The sequence below is a fragment of the Nicrophorus vespilloides genome, unplaced genomic scaffold, assembly GCF_001412225.1.
Source record: "Nicrophorus vespilloides isolate i.1.1-1 unplaced genomic scaffold, Nicve_v1.0, whole genome shotgun sequence".
NCBI classification, from domain to species: Eukaryota; Metazoa; Arthropoda; class Insecta; order Coleoptera; family Silphidae; genus Nicrophorus; species Nicrophorus vespilloides.
In genome coordinates this window covers 1-15,352 of record NW_017099942.1, presented here as the reverse complement: position 1 = coordinate 15,352, position 15,352 = coordinate 1, and the positions used below count along the sequence as shown (strand labels likewise).

At 28.3% G+C, this 15,352-nt stretch overlaps 1 protein-coding gene across 1 annotated transcript; it reads left to right on the top strand.

Annotated features, from left to right (window-relative positions):
- The first annotated feature begins 883 nt into the window (after positions 1-883).
- LOC108566234 (glutamate receptor-interacting protein 2-like) lies at positions 884-12,406 on the top strand. Its single transcript, XM_017926030.1, has 7 exons — positions 884-1,092; positions 4,669-4,797; positions 8,011-8,240; positions 10,818-11,000; positions 11,051-11,441; positions 11,492-11,627; positions 11,691-12,406. The coding sequence occupies exons 1-7, from the start codon at positions 1,083-1,085 to the stop codon at positions 11,740-11,742; spliced, it is 1,131 nt and encodes a 376-aa protein (XP_017781519.1). The 5' UTR covers positions 884-1,082; the 3' UTR covers positions 11,743-12,406.
- Positions 12,407-15,352: the final 2,946 nt, after the last annotated feature.

The following is a 15,352-nucleotide window of genomic DNA, read 5'->3' as shown; positions in this document are numbered from 1 at the left end:
CATAATTTAAACATTAATTTGATGAACTTTTGAACCAATTTAAAAATGTTAAATTGAGTTTTGGAAAAACTAGCATTTAAAAAAAGAAAACGCAATCACCGACGTTATTATATTCGAACTGTAACTTCTTTAACAGTTTATTAGCGAACCGGATGAAATATTGATGAACGTGCGCGTAAAATTGATACAATGTGCTGTATAAAATAAATAGAAAAAGAGAGTTGAAAGTTCTACAATAACGACGAAAGTCTGTTCGATAGCTCCAGAAATAACCAATTTGCATGCTAAATAGCTACTTAACCCGTCGTAAAACGTTCGCACCGAAGCCGTTAAAAGACGACGCACGCAACATTTTAAATAATCACATTAACAAAAACTATATGAAGTGTTCGTATTAAATAAATTTGTATTTGATACATTTAGTTTTAGAAACACTGAAAGATTCGGTGCATATTTGGTTGCATACGTTACGTGATTTAATTGAATCCCATTGATGGAACGTAACGTAATTAATTGCGAGCGCGGTGAAAAGTTGAAAAGGGAATTATTATTATTAAATTTCTGCATGGAAATAATTAATTTAATTAAATTCAATTGGACGTTTTGTGATTCGAGCTTTGAGAGAACAAAACATAAATAAAAAAAAATTGTTTTATTCGTTTTCTACACTAATTGCTGCAATTTACTACTACTACTACTATGTAATTGAGTGTAAAAAAGTTTTGCTAATTATTTGGAAAATTGAATTATTGAATAGGAGGCGGCGTCGTGGCCAACGTTGTTAATTCATAAGGAATATATATACATAAGGAACGGTTGCGTGACGCAACGTCCTATAACTGGCGTCTCTCTAAACCGAAGTTATTTTGGAACCGCGCAACTTGAGCGTGTGTGTGTTTGAAAATTAAAAGTTCTGGTATTCTCAGGTCAACGCATACGAGCTTTCCCCATCGCTGCAAGTAAACATCGCGCGTTCAAAAACCCAAGTGCATTTAACGAAGAACGAAAACCCTTAAAGTTTTAACTACGAATAGAATAAAATACGAAAATAGTGTTGAAATTCGGAAAATAACGTTGCGAAAATGGTGCTCGGTGAGTACGAATCGTTTGCGAATAATATATAAAACGTACACACGACGATAGATTTTGTAAAAAAAATTAAGAAAGAAAGATGGTTTCGGTTCAGGTAAATTTGTACTTATTCATAACAACAACAACAAGAAAAAAGCTTTATCGTTAGATAAATACGTGATAAAAATTAATGAAGTAAAGAGTAGCGGACTCTAATCAACAACTATAACTAATTAAGTGGAGGTAGATAATGCGGGGAATGAAGTGCTCTTCAATTCGTGTAAATAAAGTAGACGTGAACTTATCTAGTTTTTGTAATTAAATTGTATTAGTTTAAGTTAATGCAATTTCCGGTTTTTTAGTGTTGATAAAAGTATAGTTTTAAGCTTTATTGAATTCAAAATTTAGTTAACAAAATTTTAAAGAAATGAATCAACTATGCGAAAAGTAAAGTTACTTTTCGTATAATATCTCGAAATCCGCTATAGTTAAGAACAAAATAAATTATTTGTATTAAAGCTGAATAATTAAGGATGAAATTGAGTATAAAAACGTTTCTCTGAGAATCTTTGTTAAACTGCAAATAATTAATTAATTTTAAGTTAATTTATATAAAAACAAAAAAAATAATTTATATATTTTTTTAAAATAACACGATTTTCACTGTAGTTACAAACAAATTAATATTTCGGAATTAAAGCTAAATATATAGTGAAGGAATTGTGTTAGTTTAGTTTTCGGTTTTTAGAATTGATAAAAGTATATTTTGATTTTAAAATTTAGTTAACAAAATTTTAAAAAATGAATCAACATTTTACTTTTAGTATAATATCTCGTAATTGGCTATAGTTAAGAACAAAATAAATTATTTCTATTAAAGTTGAATAATTAAGGATGAAATTAAGTATAAAAGCATTTGTCTGAGAATCTTTGTTAAACTGCAAATAATTAATTAATTTGAAGTTAATTTATATAAAAACAAAATAATTAATTTATATTTTTTTCTAAATAACACGATTTTCACTGTAGTTAGAAACAAACTAAAATTTTGGAATTAAAGCTAAATATATAGTGAAGGTATTATGTTAGTTTAGTTTTCGGGTATAGTGTTGATAAAAAATGCAAATTTATTATTTTAAGTTATTTAACAAATTTAAAAAGAAAAAACAACAATGTACTTTTTGTATAATATCTCCAAATCCGCTATAGTTAAGAACAAAATAAATTATTTGTATTAAAGCTGAATAATTAAGGATGAAATTGAGTATAAAAATGTTTCTGTGAGAATCTTAGTTAATCTGCAAATAATTAGTTAATTGGAAGTTAATTTATATAAAAACAAAATAATTAATTTATATTTTTTTCTAAATAACACGATTTTCACTGAAGTTACAAACAAATTAAAATTTCGGAATTAAAGCTAAATATATAGTGAAGGAAATTGTGTTAGTTTAATTTTCGGTTGTAGTGTTGATAAATAATGCAAATTTATTATTTTATTTAACAAATTTAAGAAAATAAATCAACACTTTACTTTTTCTATAATATCTCGAAATCCGCTATAGTTAAGAACAAAATAAATTATTTGTATTAAAGCTGAATAATTAAGGAAGAAATTGTGTATAAAAACGTTTCTCTGAGAATCTTTGTTAATTTGCAAATAATTACTTAATTGGAAGTTAATTTATTAAATAATTAATTTATATTTTTTTAAATAACACAATTTTCACTGTAGATACAAACAAACTAAAATTTCGGAATTAAAGCTAAATATATAGTGAAGAAATTATGTTAGTTTAGTTTTCGGTTTTTAGTATTGATAAAAATATAGTTTGAATTGAAAATTTAGTTAACAAAATTTTAAAAAATGAATCAACATTTTACTTTTAGTATAATATCTCGAAATCCACTATAGTTAACAACAAAATAAAGTATTTGTATTAAATCGGAATAGTTAAGGAAGAAATTGAGTATAAAAGTGTTTCTCTGAGAATCTTAGTTAATTTGCAAATAATTAGTTAATAATTAATTTATATTTTTTATAAAATAACACGATTTTCACTTTAATTAGAAACAAACTAAAATTTTGGAATTAAAGCTAAATATATAGTGAAGGAATTATGTTAGTTTAGTTTTCGGTTTTTAGTATTGATAAAAAACGCAAATTTATTATTTCAAGTTATTTAACAAATTTAAAATGAAAATGAATCAACACTTTACTTTTAGTATAATATCTCGAAATCCGCTATAGTTAAGAACAAAATAAATTATTTGTATTAAAGCTGAATAATTAATCCTAATAATTAAGGAAGAAATTGAGTATAAAAACGTTTCTCTGAGAATCTTAGTTAATCTGCAAATCATCAACTGAAAACTGTGAAAAATTCAAGTTGTTTTTTTTTTGTTGTCAAAATGTAACAGACTGTTATTGTTGTTGTTATATTCGCTCTTGTCCTGTGATTTAAATCTGAACATCTGTCCTTCCTTCAGCTAATCCCGCGCGCGTTTTTCGCGTCTTTTAATTAATTGATTCTGGGCGTAAAGAATGGACGAAGGAGAGTGTGTGTGAAACGCAAATTCCATTAATACATTTTCCAACCGACGGTCGCCTCTAAATATAAAAGCCTCGTTGCGAAACGAACCCTTGAAACGGATTAACGTTAGCGCTCATCGTTCGCTCTCATTATTCCAAGGCGTGCAACACGTTAATCCCCCATTAACTCTTCGTTAAATCAAGATGAATATTTACACTATTGCTTCATTGCAATTAACGATGCAATGTTTATAGTAATTTAAGAATGATTCACACTCCATTCAATCGATCGAAAGTTTGATACAATCTACTGTAATTGAAGCGCGTGCTTGCGAGAAGTCTTGCGGATTTAATCTTTGAGTTGTTGCTGTTGTATTCTCGCAATTATATTTTCTTAAAATAGACGCAGAGATGTGTTGGAGTGTATGTCTTCGTTTATTTGGACGGCGGTCGAGGCTCCGGAATGCGTAAATATTTGGCGGCTTTTAATTTCGTTTTGTGAAAACATTAATTTCCTATACTCGTCGAAAGTTAAAAAAAAAACATATTACTTTCGAATACACGTAAACTCTCTTTGAAGTCGCACAGACTGATGGCAACATCTTAATTCTTAAGACGTAGAAAGTTAATGGAAAAATTACAGAATGATCTTTATTGAGTACAACAATACCTCGCACAGTGCGAATTTACCAGTTTTGACAAACGTAAACTGTCGTAAATCCAACTTTTGTTATTTAGTATTGTGATTCAAGGACTTCTTTGATTTTAATTAATTTAGTTATAAACTAATTAACTTAATTTTATTGAATTTCTTGGGAAAGATGTGTAAATTCGATTGAATTTCATTAAACCAAATATTATCCATACTGTGTGCAAGTATTGTTTTAGTCTATTCCAGTGCGAATAAACAATGGACGTAAATGCATTCAATTTTAAAAGCAGGCTGCGTTCGTTGCGCTTTTGTTTGTTGTTGTTGTGTACGTTTTATATACAGGGTGATCTTGTTTTTTCTCTATGAGTAATCATCAATGATGTTGATGAATGTATTTGTTGTTAAAATTTAGCACCAGAATCGACGACCGGCGAGCACGAAACCATCCGGAAGAGTCTCGAGGATCTATTGAAGTTGATGTTGATCGTTTGGTGCAGGGAGAATCAAGCGTTGAAGCTGATCTCGACGCAGAAGACGAATGGTAACGGGAAGAGAATGTCTTCGGTCGGTGGTTTATTTTTTTGTGGCAATTAACCAGAGATCCTCGCTAATTCTTCGAGTCCTTTATTTGTTTGTTTATTTTTTTCTTCTCTCTTCTCAAACTAATTTCTTCCAGAAATAAACCGAGAACTTGATGTCAACGTTTATAAATATTCCTTCCTTTCCGAACACAAATATAACACAATAATAGCCGCTCGGCAATAATTTTACTCGACTATTTTTGGACACCCTTAACGATGATTCAGGAATTAATAGCTCTTCTAAAAACGTCCATTACTTAACACGAAACACACCTCCTTTACTTTTAACATCTCAAAGTGTTCTTTAAATTTAACACTCGTTACAATAATTAACATAGCATTACTCAAGTCTTCGTAAGTCATAAAGTAAAATCTTCAGATATTCTTGAAATTTGAACTTTTGTTACAATAATTAACAGCTAAATTTTTCATATTAATTCAATCGTTAATATTTTAACAAAAGTTTAACATTGTTGTTACCATAATTATCCATTATTTAACACTAAACTCATTAATCAAAAATTTAAAAATATTCTCCAAGTTTAACATTTGTTACAATAATAAACAGCTACATTTTTCATATTACTTCAATCGTTAATATTTTAACAAAAGTTTAACATCGTTAATTGCCCATTATTTAACACCAAACTCAAATCTTCATAAACCTTAATTAAAAAATTCAAAATATTCTCCAAGTTTAACATTTCTTACAACAATTAACAGCTAAATTTTTCATATTATTTCAATCGTTAATATTTTAACAAAAGTTTAACATCGTTGTTACCATAATTGTGCATTACTTAACACTAAACTCATGTCTTATTAAACCTTAATAAATAAATTCAAAATATTCTCCAAGTTTAACATTTCTTACAATAATTAATAGCTAATTTTTTCATATTAATTCAATCGTTATTATTTTACCAAAAGTTTAACATCGTTGTTATCATAATTGTCCATTATTTTACCCCAAACTCATATTTTCATAAACCTTAATCAAAAAATTGAAAATATTCTCCAACTTTAACATTTCTTACAATAATTAACAGCTAAATTTTAAATCTTAATTCAATCGTTGTTATTTTAACCAAAGTTTAATATTGTTGTTACCATAATTGTCCATTATTTAACACCAAACTCATGTCTTATTAAACCTTAATCAAAAACTTCAAAATATTCCCCAAGTTTAACATTTGCTACAATAATTAACAGCTAAATTTTTCATATTACTTCAATCGTTAATATTTTAACAAAAGTTTAACATTGTTGTTACCATAATTGTCCATTATTTAACACCAAACTCATATCTTCATAAACCTTAATGAAAAATTTCAAAATATTCTCCAACTTTAACATTTCTTACAATAATCAACAGCTAAATGTTTCATATTAATTCAATCGTTGTTATTTTACCAAAAGTTTAACATTGTTGTTATCATAATTGTCCATTATTTAACAGCAAACTCATGTCTTATTAAACCTTAATAAAAAAATTCAAAATATTCTCCAAGTTTAACATTTGTTACAATAATTAACAGCTAAATGTTTCATATTAATTCAATCGTTAATATTTTAACAAAAGTTTAACATTGTTGTTATCATAATTGTCCATTATTTTACCCCAAACTCATATTTTCATAAACCTTAATCAAAAAATTGAAAATATTCTCCAACTTTAACATTTCTTACAATAATTAAAAGCTAATTTTTTTTATATTAATTCAATCGTTATTATTTTACTAAAAGTTTAAAATTGTTGTTATCATAATTATCGATTATTTAACAGCAAACTCATGTCTTATTAAACCTTAATCAAAAAATTCAAAATATTCTCCAAGTTTAACATTTGTTACAATAATTAACAGCTAAATCTTAAATCTTAATTCAATCGTTGTTATTTTACCAAAAGTTTAACATTGTTGTTACCGTAATTGTCCATTATTTAACACCAAACTCAAATCTACATAAACCTTAATCAAAAAATTCAAAATATTCTCCAAGTTTAACATTTCTTACAATAATTAACAGCTAAAATTTACATATTAATTCAATCGTTATTATTTCACCAAAAGTTTAACATTGTTGTTAACATAATTGTTCATTATTTAACATCAAACTCATGTCTTATTAAACCTTAATCAAAAACTTCAAAATATTCCCCAAGTTTAACATTTGCTACAATAATTAACAGCTTAATTTTTCATATTACTTCAATCGTTAATATTTTAACAAAAGTTTAACATTTTTGTTACCTTAATTGTCCATTACCTAACACCAAACTTAGGACAAATCTACTTCAACATCTCAAGGTGTTCTTTAAATTTAACACTCGTTACAATAATTAACATAGCATTAATATTCACCAAACTTATATCTTCTTAAGTTGTAAACTAAAATCTTCAGATATTCTTAAAATTAGAACATTTGTTACAATAATTAACAGCTATATTTTAAATCTTAATTCAACCGTTATTATTTTAACAAAAGTTTAACATCGTTGTTACCATAATTGTCCATTATTTAACACCAAACTAAAGACAAATCAACTTCAGCTAACATTTCAAAGCGTTCTTTAAATTTAACATTTGTTTCTTACAACAATTTGCAACAAAAGTTTCGAAATTAATACAGTCGTTAAATTGTTTGTTTTTCTTTTTCCAAAATATTTAATATTGCTGTTATCAAAATTAACATATATTTCTCATACTATTTGGTAATTACATTTATTTGGTATTTCGAATTAATTTCGGTTATAAATCGTTCAAGATTCTTAATTCACTTAATTTAACGACGCGTTAGATTTAATCGATGCAAAAAGTATGAGGAATTTGTTGCGTAATCTTGAACTGGTTTGCACTTGGAACTTCGTGAATGTCGCAACAGTGAAAATATAGGCGGTAAACACGGGAGAGCGACGAAAAAAATTGGATTTTCAAAGAATGCGTTTAAAAATACCTCTCTAGTGACGGCACGAACTGTTTCAAATTTTTATTTCTTTTCTACTTTACTTTTTTTCAGCCGTCGCCCGACGCAAATAGACCGTCGATGGTCTAGACTAGGTCAAGAACGCTATACTCATTTCGTTTCTTCACGATTCTGTGTGTCGATGCTGAAGATGTTGTTGATAATGAAGATGATGATGATGTTTATAATTTTTTCGGTTCTTTTTGCAGAGAGCGACAAGACGGTGATAGTGAGACGGGAATCGGGGGAGTTCGGTTTCCGGATTCACGGATCGAAACCGGTGGTGGTGTCCGCCATAGAACCGGATACGCCGGCGGAGAGTTCCGGTTTGGAAGTCGGCGACATCGTGTTGGCCGTGAACGGGGTCAGCGTCTTGGACAAAAGCCATTCGGAGGTCGTCAAAATCGCGCACGCCGGAAGCGACACCCTCACATTAGAGGTAAAAAATCATCTCTTCAATTATATCTTAGTTTGACCTTGGTAAAAATTTTCATAATACATCTAAAATCCTCTTTCTTATCTAAATTGATGCGAAAGTAATTGGTTTCAAGCTTAATAATAGTTTAGAATTTATTAGGTCATTCGATCAAAAGTATTTTCTGCACGTTTATAAAAATACTGGTGTGCGTGTGTCACGTAAAAACCTGAAATATCTATAAATAAATAAACAAAAAAAAACATAGTAGGCTTATTTTAAGTGTGACATAATTTTGACAGACGTTCAAACTTATGTCATGAGTTATGTCAAACGTTATTTATATTAAATTGATAAATAAATTTGAATCTTTTGAAATTTTCAAATAAAATTTTAATAATATTTAATTAAAGAAAAAAACTATAATTGTTTCTATTTCAAATAAACTGAATTTCAGATAAAAATAGGAACGGAAACGTTCTTTATTAAGTAACGTTGTTTTGTTTCTTGGTTTTGGCAAAAACGAGGTAACTTGATCACTCTAATTCTTTAGATAATCTTCTATAAATGTAAGCTGTTAATCATATACATATATAAATAAATATTAGAAAATTACAATTAAAGATTGTCATAAAAGAAACGTTATCATTTTGGTTTCAAATATTTTTGCGAATGAGACAATATAAATGTGTGTTTATTTCATTAATACTTAACTAAATATTTCTAAATTTATGTGGATTATTGAAAGTAATCCAAAAACGATTTGCTAAAAAAATACGAGCATTAATTTAAAAATGATTAAATGACAATTTGTTGATAAAAACAACCATGAATTATTAAGAAATTTAAGATTTTTTTAAATATTTTTTTTACTTGTGAACAAATTGCTTAATTCACACTATATATTTCTTAAAACAAAATTGATTTAACAGTGATGGAAAAAGGATGGCGGATAATCGAAATGATAACGTTTCTTTTATGACACTTTGCGTAAATCGAGTGTGTTTATAATGGAATTGTTTGGCAGACGATTACTTAACAACGCTACAATATTTCACGGACGTTCTCAGATCTAAAAATAAAATCTAAAATTTTGACTTATGTCATGAGTTATGTCAAACGTTATTTATATTAAATTGATAAATAAATTTGATTCTTGTGAAATTTTCAAACACAATTTAAATAATATTTTAATTAAAGAATTTGAAAAAAAACTATATTTTTTTCTATTTCAAATACACTGATTTGCAGATAAAAATAGGAACGGAAACGTTCATTATTAAGTAACGTTGTATAATATATATATTGTTTCTTGGTTTTGGCAAAAACGAGGTAACTTGATCACTCTAATTCTTTAGTTAATCAATAAAAATTGTCATAAAAGAAACGTTACCATTTTCGTTTCAAATATTTTTATGAATGAGAAAATATAAATGTGTGTTTCTTTCATTAATACTTAACTAAATATTTCCAAATTTATGTGGATTATTGAAAGTAACCCAAAAACGATTTGCTAAAAAAAATACGAGCTTTTATTTAAAAATGATTAAATGACAATTTGATGATAAAAACAAATTATGAATTATTAAGAAATTTTAGATTTTTTTTAATATTTTTTTTACTTGAGAACAATTTGTTTAATTCACACTATATATTTCTTAAAACAAAATTGATTTAACAGTGATGGAAAAAGAAAGGCGGATAATCGAAATGATAACGTTTCTTTTATGACACTTTGCGTAAATCGAGTGTGTTTATAATGGAATTGTTTGGCAGACGATTACTTAACAACGCTACAATATTTCACGGACGATCTCAAATCTAAAAATAAAATCTAAAATTTTGACTTATGTCCTGAGTTATGTCAAACGTTATTTATATTAAATTGATAAATAAATTTTAATCTTGTGAAATTTTTAAATACAATTTAAATAATATTTTAATTAAAGAATTTGAAAAAAAAAACTATATATTTTTTCTATTTCAAATACACTGATTTGCAGATAAAAATAGGAACGGAAACGTTCTTTATTAAGTACGTTGTATAATACATGTTTGTTTCTTGGTTTTGGCAAAAACGAGGTAACTTGATCACTCTAATTCTTTAGTTAATCAATAAAAATAGTCATAAAAGAAACGTTACCATTTTGGTTTCAAATATTTTTATGAATGAGACAATATAAATGTGTGTTTCTTTCATTAATACTTAATTAAATATTTCTAAATTTATGTGGATTATTGAAAGTAATCCAAAAACGATTTGCTAAAAAAATACGAACATTAATTTAAAAATGATTAAATGACAATTTGATGATAAAAACAACCATGAATTATTAAGTAATTTTAGATTTTTTAAATAATTTTTTTACTTGAGAAGAAATTGCTTAATTCACACTATATATTTCTTAAAACAAAATTGATTTAACAGTGATGGAAAAAGGATGGCGGATAATCGAAATGATAACGTTTCTTTTATGACACTTTGGGTAAATCGAGTGTGTTTATAATGGAATTGTTTGGAACGCTACAATATTTCACGGATGATCTCAAATCTAAATCTCTAAGTTATTTCGTCGATGATCGAAAAGTTGTGAATTTCAGGTGGCGAGGACGTGCGGCGTGTTGAGTCCGGCTTCGGCGGAGACGCACGGAGGTTCGCCCTTATACAGCGGTTATCTATGGAAATTGGGTGGACACGCGAGCGGAACTCCCTCGAACAAATGGATAAGACGATGGTTCTCGCTGAAGAAAGATAACTGCCTCTATTACTATAAGACTGATATGGTTGGTCTTTGTATTTGTTGAATTTATTATGTTAATGATTTTATTGGTAGGATAAACAACCAGTTGGTGCTATGATGCTGTTCAATTACGAGATCTGTCGCGAAGAGGACGAAGAGGGAGACGCGCCGAGCAGATGCTTCAGGTTCAGCCTGAAGAGGAAAGGAGCACCGACGCTCCATTTGGCTGCGGACAGTGAGCAGGCCGTGGCCAGATGGTTGGAGGTTCTTCTGCACGCCGCGGCGGAAAGCCAGTTGGCCGATGCTTGGTTGGAGCAAACAAGGAGGAATCTGACGATTCCGCCGAATTCCATAAGAAGACCCGATTGTTTCGGGTATCTCGTCAAGTTGGGAACGCAGTGGAAATCGTGGAGCAAGAGATACTGCGTCTTGAAAGACGCTTGTCTCTACTTCTACCCGGACGCAAACGCCAAAAACGCTTTCGGTATTGATCCAGAATTAATCCAAAGAAATATGTTAACGCATTTCTTTTAGGTGTGGCGTGTTTGCACGGCTACCGTGTCCAGCAGACTTCTTCGGGGAGCAAGAAGCACGCGTTCGAAATTATTCCATCCGATTCCAAGCAGAAGCACTACTATTTCCACACCGAATCAGACATGGACAGAAAACGGTAACATCGATCAAGCAAACAACGAAAACAAAATAATCTTTTCTTTTGTTTTGTTCTTTGCAGATGGTTGGCGGCGCTGGAGTATTCCATAGATAGATGGTTGAAAGTTGGATAAAAATATATATAAATATATAGAGAGTACATAAACTTATATATACATACATGTTATATAGCCATTTACATACATTCTTTTTTGGAAATATCTTTGAATGGAGGAGCGAAAGAGGAAGGAAAATTGCGCACACGAGTTTTTCTATAAATATTATTATTATTATTACTAAAATACTAAACGATAAAAAGAGAGAGAGAATGCAAGAAGAGAAGAGAAAAATAAATTGTGATTCGATGTACACGTAGTTTGTAGGCCATATTTCCTTCTTTTGATAATTCAAATTATCTCAACAACAACAACAACAAAAAAAAACTATAATTAACACACATATAAATTTAGCGACTAGACCAAATAGGTTTAAACAAGGGCGGCTGCAGAAGGAACGGCGATGTAGCGATTAATTAAGATTAAGTCAGCTTAGCCGAGGATCGAATAAAACAAAAGCGAACGGAAGTGACGTATTGATTCTAAATTAACTGTAGGATTCGTTAGGTTGTAAGGCTTCTTCTACTTCTACTACTTCATCTTCTTCGGGAAGATAAAGTGAATTATCATGAAAATATATAAAAAAAAAAGAGGAGAAGTCGTCGTTAGCTTGATTTAGTCGGTGTGTCTATCATATGTTTGCGTACAATTCTCCATCATCATACATTCTTTTTTTTTTTTCTTTTCGAAGAAAAAAATAAAAACAACAAAACTAAAAACAAAAGTGCTAAAAATGATAATTTAAAGAAAAAAAAAATAATGAAACATATGACTTAGGGTGGTTAAAGTTTTTTATAATAATATAAATAAATAAATAAAAGTTATATAAATTATATTTGTTAAATAAAATTTGCTATTATTTTAATAACGGAGTTTTTTGAAGGAGGCGAAAAATGAAGAGGAAAATGGAAATATATATGTATATTGAAATGATTTTAGATGAAATTATTGTCGCTGTTAAAAGTCGATGGATCTGTAGAGATTAAATGTAATAATGCTCAATAAAACAAGACTATAAATTAAAAGTATATTAAAACAAATTATGAGGAAGAAGACGAAGACGAAAACAAAAGAATTAAAAAGTAAATAAATGATGGATGAAGAAGTTTAAAAACAAAAGGGATGTAATTAAATGATGTGTAAACGTACTACGAGATGGAGGCAGGATATTTACGCTCCGAAACTATATTGGAGCAGGTTTAGATAGGAAATATATAAAATAAATATATAAATATATATAAATAAATGTCACACTAAGTTTTTTGAAATGGAAATGAACAAAATATGAAAAAAAAACTATATTACAAAAAAAAATAAATAAACGAGAAATATATATATATTGTGTAAGCTATGTGCACTGCCAATTAATTTGCATTGAAAATAAATCCATTTAATGTAATTATTAATTTATTTATTTATTATTATTAATAATACCTATCGATTTTAAATTAATTTCATTTTTGCACTCGCACACTATATACTCTGATTGGTTTCCATAGCAACCATTATCTATGTACCTCTAGATTGATCATTTAATTAACACAAAATTAAGGCTTATGCATAGTTTTCACTTATTTCTCTTCTTCTGTTTGCGTTTGTTTTTTAGATGATGCGAATAATATTGTTGATGGGCCTAAATGCATGTACAAAAAAAAACAAAACAAAAACAAAAATCATTACATCTCATAGATATTACGATAGTTTGTAGATTTGAATAGACGTAGAATTGCACTTATTTACAACCAAATTTATTCTATGTACAAACAAGAAAAAATATCACCCAAAAATAAATCCTCTTTAAATATCCTCTTGTAGATCGTCGTTTCATTGCAAACACATCAATTGCAGGTAAGATTTGCGGCGTTTTTGGTTCAATTGTTAAAATCGTAGGTGTCATAAAAGAAACGTTACTATTTTGATTGATCGCCATTTGTTTTTCCATTGAAGTTATGATCATTTTAATTGAAGATTTATGTAGTTTCGAGCATCTAGTTTTATAATGAAAAAAAAAGTTTCACGATTCTACAAAACTTTATAAAAAAAAAGTGGAAGTATTTAATTTTTTATATAAAAAAAAACATATAATTAGGTCAAATTAATTATTTCTACTTGATTGATACAACTACAAATGTTTTTAATAATATATGTTACTAATTAATAAATAATTTTATTGATTGGTTTCCATAGCAACCATTATCTATGTACCTCTAGATTGATCATTTAATTAAGACAAAATTAAGGCTTATGCATAGTTTTCACTTATTTCTCTTCTTCTGTTTGCGTTCGTTTTTTAGATGATGCGAATAATATTGTTGATGGGCCTAAATGCATGTATAAAAAAAAACAAAACAAAAACAAAAATCATTACATCGCATAGATATTACGATAGTTTGTAGATTTGAATAGACGTAGAAATGCACTTATTTACAACCAAATTTATTCTATGTACAAACAAGAAAAAATATCATCCAAAAATAAATCCTCTTTAAATATCCTCTTGTAGATCGTCGTTTCATTGCACTCACATCAATTGCAGGTAAGAATTGCGGCGTTTTTGGTTTAATTGTTAAAATCGTAGGTGTCATAAAAGAAACGTTACTATTTTGATTGATCGCCATTTGTTTTCCATTGAGGTTATGATCATTTTAATTGAAGATTTATGTAGTTTGGAGCATCTAGTTTTATAATGAAACAAAAAGTTTGACGTTTCTACAAAACGTTATAATTAAATTTAATTTAATAAAAAGTAAAAGTATTTAATTTTTTATATAAAAGAAAACATATAATTAGGTCAAATTAATTATTTCTACTTGTTTGATCCAACTACAAATGTTTTTAATAATATATCTTACTAATTAATTAATATTTTTATTGTTTGGTTTCCATAGCAACCATTATCTATGTACCTCTAGATTGATCATTTAATTAAGACAAAATTAATTGGTTTAATTTTTGGTTTAATTGTTAAAATTGTAGGTGTCATAAAAGAAACGTTGCTATTTTGATTGATCGCCATTTGTTTTTCCATTGAAGTTATGATCATTTTAATTGAAGGCTTATGTAGTTTGGAGCATCTAGTTTTATAATGAAAAAAAAAAGTTTCACGATTCTACAAAACGTTATAAAAAAAGTGGAAGTATTTAATGTATTATACGATCCAATTACAAATGTTTTTAATAGAGTTTACATGAATATATTTTACTAATTAATTAACAATTATACTTCACGGCGAACGCGCGAGCAATGTATGTTGCCTACATTGCCGTTCGAATGTGTTCAACGTTTATGAATGACCGTCGTTCATTCATTCCGACGACGACGACGTTACTATTTTACACGCGCTCTCCACTACGCGTATAAAGTATATAAATTAATATTTTTGTCACAGACTTCCTGCGATTTAGTAAATTGAGGCTAAATTGAATGAGCACCGTTCATCGTTTGCGTGCTTCGCATCTTCTTTCTTCGCATCAACACTTATAATCAATTGTTTTCCGAAAATAAACAAAAGAAACAATCCGACTTTGTCACTCGATTTCAATGCATCAAAAACAATGTTACTGCTGTTGTTTTTGTTGGAGAAGTCGAAAAGACTGAAATGAACCCACCAAAAAAAAAAAAAGGAAAC

Coding starts and splice junctions, on each gene's coding strand:
- LOC108566234 (XM_017926030.1), top strand. Junction 8,241..10,817: donor GCGACACCCTCACATTAGAG/GTAAAAAATCAT, acceptor TGTGAATTTCAG/GTGGCGAGGACGTGCGGCGT. Junction 11,001..11,050: donor ATTACTATAAGACTGATATG/GTTGGTCTTTGT, acceptor TTTTATTGGTAG/GATAAACAACCAGTTGGTGC.